Below are 2937 nucleotides of genomic sequence, written 5' to 3'. Positions count from 1 at the left end.
AAAAAAAAAAAAAAAAAAAAAAAAAAAAAACAGAAACGCTCTCTACATACGTCCATTTATTTAACAGATCTCTGAGCACATATTAAATGCCAAATATCTACTTGGCATCTCTTTTTGGAAGTCTCAAGGGTTCCCAAGCTTCTCATGTCCAAAACTGAGTACACAGTCTTCTTTCCAAACCTTCCAGGGTGTTCTAGCTCTGTGAATGGTACCAGCATCCATCAGATTGTCTAGCAAGCATACCTAAAACACGTCCTTGGAGCTCACCTCAATACCCTTCCCTTGAACTCTCAGAGTCAATTTACCATCAAGCTCTGCTAATTGTTCCTTCTAGATACCTCAGCATCTCTGCACATTTCGCATTTCTACTACCTATACAGCCCCTGTAACTCACGTGGCAACCATCTCTCTCCCAGGCGCCTCCCACTGGCCCACCTGCACTCACCCTCTGGTCTCTGCACACACTCAGGTACTGAGACTCTCCCTCGAGGCGGCCTCTCCTGACTCCCTGGCCATACTGCCCTCCAACACCAGGAGATTTGCTCACAGGAGCCCCTCGCTCCTTACACACATATGATTAGCATGTCACTATTCTCTGCAGAGTTCCATGATCGGTGCCGGGATTGCTCATTAACTAGAAGCTCCACAAGGCAAAAACCCAACTTTGCACCTCACCTACTTTATGGCCTCGGGTGACTGATGTTCCTCCCCTGAAATTCATTTTTCTCAACCACAAAAACAGGAAATAGCTAAGTTACCTGAAAAGTGACTTCCAGCTATGAAAGTCTGTGAATTCGTTGGATATCTATAGCAATATCTACCTATGTATGTATATATATATATATAGATATATATAGATATATCCATACCCATATTTACACATATATGTGTGTTCATTTATTTAGGGAGACAGGTACACACACGTGCACACACACACAGGTACACACACGTGCACGCACACACACACACACACACACAGACTCAGGAATCAATACAACTAGCTTTGACTCCCCTCTCCAGAGGTTTCCTATGTGCTATGATGCATTATTCTCTCTGTCGTCTGGGTACCACAGAAGCAATACATCATAGGACCACAAACTTGATTACGTTATTCAGTATTCCACTCGCTGGAGATTTACTGAGTGCCTACTCTTTGATGGCTACTAGGATGGCTCTGGACCCTCCAACGTGAAAGACTTGGGGGGGGCACTGAATGTTCCCCTCAGCCATACTAATTCCAGTGAGATCATTTTCTCGACTTGGCATGGCACCATTCATGCCGTAGTAGCATTAGGCTCTCTACCTGAATTCTCCAGGTCCTTGTAAGCTTCGGCCCAAGACTTGGCCATGTTGGCCAGCGTGTACTCCATGATCTGGATGTCGGTGATGGGGCAGTTGCACTGCGGGAACTCTTCGGCACACTGGCATCTACACTGGCTGTTCTGGCACACGTATTCCCCCTCTCCGTTGCACATGATGTAGCTCAAGGCTGATTGGACAAATTTCTCTTGCAGATACTGAGGGAAGATGATCTGAAGACCTGTTTGAGAGTAGCAAGGAGGGGAAAAGGAAAGGTCAGAAAAGGTGTTTCATTAACAGTTTCGAGAGGTGATGCGTAGGACTCCGAAGCTGCTAGCTTTCTCTTTGTGTAACCAAACTATTTCTGGGCCTGCCTAGATCCACACAGGGCATAATTGGCGAGGCCTCCAGTTGCCTTTCTTCTAGTTAAACTTCTCAGGTCATGACCTTGGCCATCTCTGCACTGCATACTCTATTCCGTGATATTAGGACTGAAGCTAGAGCCAGATCTGTTAATATACCTTCTCCATTTTGGGAGAAAACCCTTATTGAAAGCACAAGATTGCCGTTTATTTTTCCTTATTTCCTTCTTTTCTTTCCTTTTCCTTTCATCTAATATTTATGAACCCTATTTATGAGGCACAAGCCCTGAGCTAGGCACTAGGTCTACAGAGATAAAAAAGACATGATCTTTGCCCTTGGGGAGTTTATAATATAATCAGACATGGACACACATCATCATAACATAGCTTTATAGACCCAGAGCAGAGCCGGCCATACGAGGTAACTGGACAGCAGAAGGCTGCAAATAGCATTGCTGGGATAGCAGGGAAACTTTTGCAGGGGAGCTGATATTTGGGCTGGTTGAAAAGTGAATAAGAGATCATTATGTAAAAAAGAACAGGAAGCATACTCTAAAGAGAGGGGTAGCAAGAACTAAGACTTAACATGTCTGGGAGTTGCTGGTGAACGAAATGAATTTGATGGGTGGGGTTGCAGTGCTGAAGGAGAACGGGTTTTAGAAAAGGGCAGATGCCAGAGTGCAAAGGTCGTTTTATTATATGCTAAGGAACTTGGACTCCATCCTGTGAATAATGGGAATGCTTTGGTAGTTTCCTGGGTAAGGATGATATAAACAGAGTTATATAATTTAACGGGACCATGGTATCACTCACACATACACATAAATATCAGTGGAGAATGGCATCCAATTAAATTAATTCTCTCTTCTTTGCTTCAAAATGATGAAGGCAAAGCCCACCAAGAGGAAATGAGTAGCTCATGGCTGTAAGATGAGTACTGTTGACCACATCTCATGATTTTTTCTCTACACTTGACTAATCAAAGTCCTAAGCCAGAGGGCCAATGATGGAGAAAGATTTACCTGGGCATGAGTACTAACTACTCTTGTACCTATGAAATGTCAGCCCAGCAGGCCAGCGCCTATGGTGCCCAGAAAAAAGGACAACTCTGGGCTAAATTAATTAATTCAAGCACTTTTGCCTGGGACATTTCTCTCCACCTCATTTGGAGCTGCCAACGGTTTTTGCCACCAGTGCATATTGGGGTAATGGTTTTACTACCCACTGTGTAAAAGAGAACTGTGCTATTTGGATTAAATTTTTTTCTCATTCCTGC

The 2937-nt window shown here is 43.9% G+C and overlaps 1 protein-coding gene across 1 annotated transcript in view; it reads right to left on the bottom strand.

The window, feature by feature from the left end:
• The window catches only part of BRINP1 (BMP/retinoic acid inducible neural specific 1), a gene marked incomplete at its 5' end in the record, with an annotated part of 57900 nt that overhangs the window by 29555 nt on the left and 25408 nt on the right, over positions 1-2937 (bottom strand). Inside the window, one exon of the mRNA XM_007449799.1 lies at positions 1304-1540. Within this exon, the coding sequence (XP_007449861.1) occupies positions 1304-1540 (237 nt within the window). The remainder of the gene's footprint in view (positions 1-1303; positions 1541-2937) is intronic.

Source organism: Lipotes vexillifer, unplaced genomic scaffold, assembly GCF_000442215.2.
Source record: "Lipotes vexillifer unplaced genomic scaffold, Lipotes_vexillifer_v1.1 scaffold230, whole genome shotgun sequence".
Lineage (NCBI taxonomy): Eukaryota > Metazoa > Chordata > Mammalia > Artiodactyla > Lipotidae > Lipotes > Lipotes vexillifer.
Note: the sequence above shows the minus strand (reverse complement) of the source record. Positions and strands in the feature narration are given on the sequence as shown.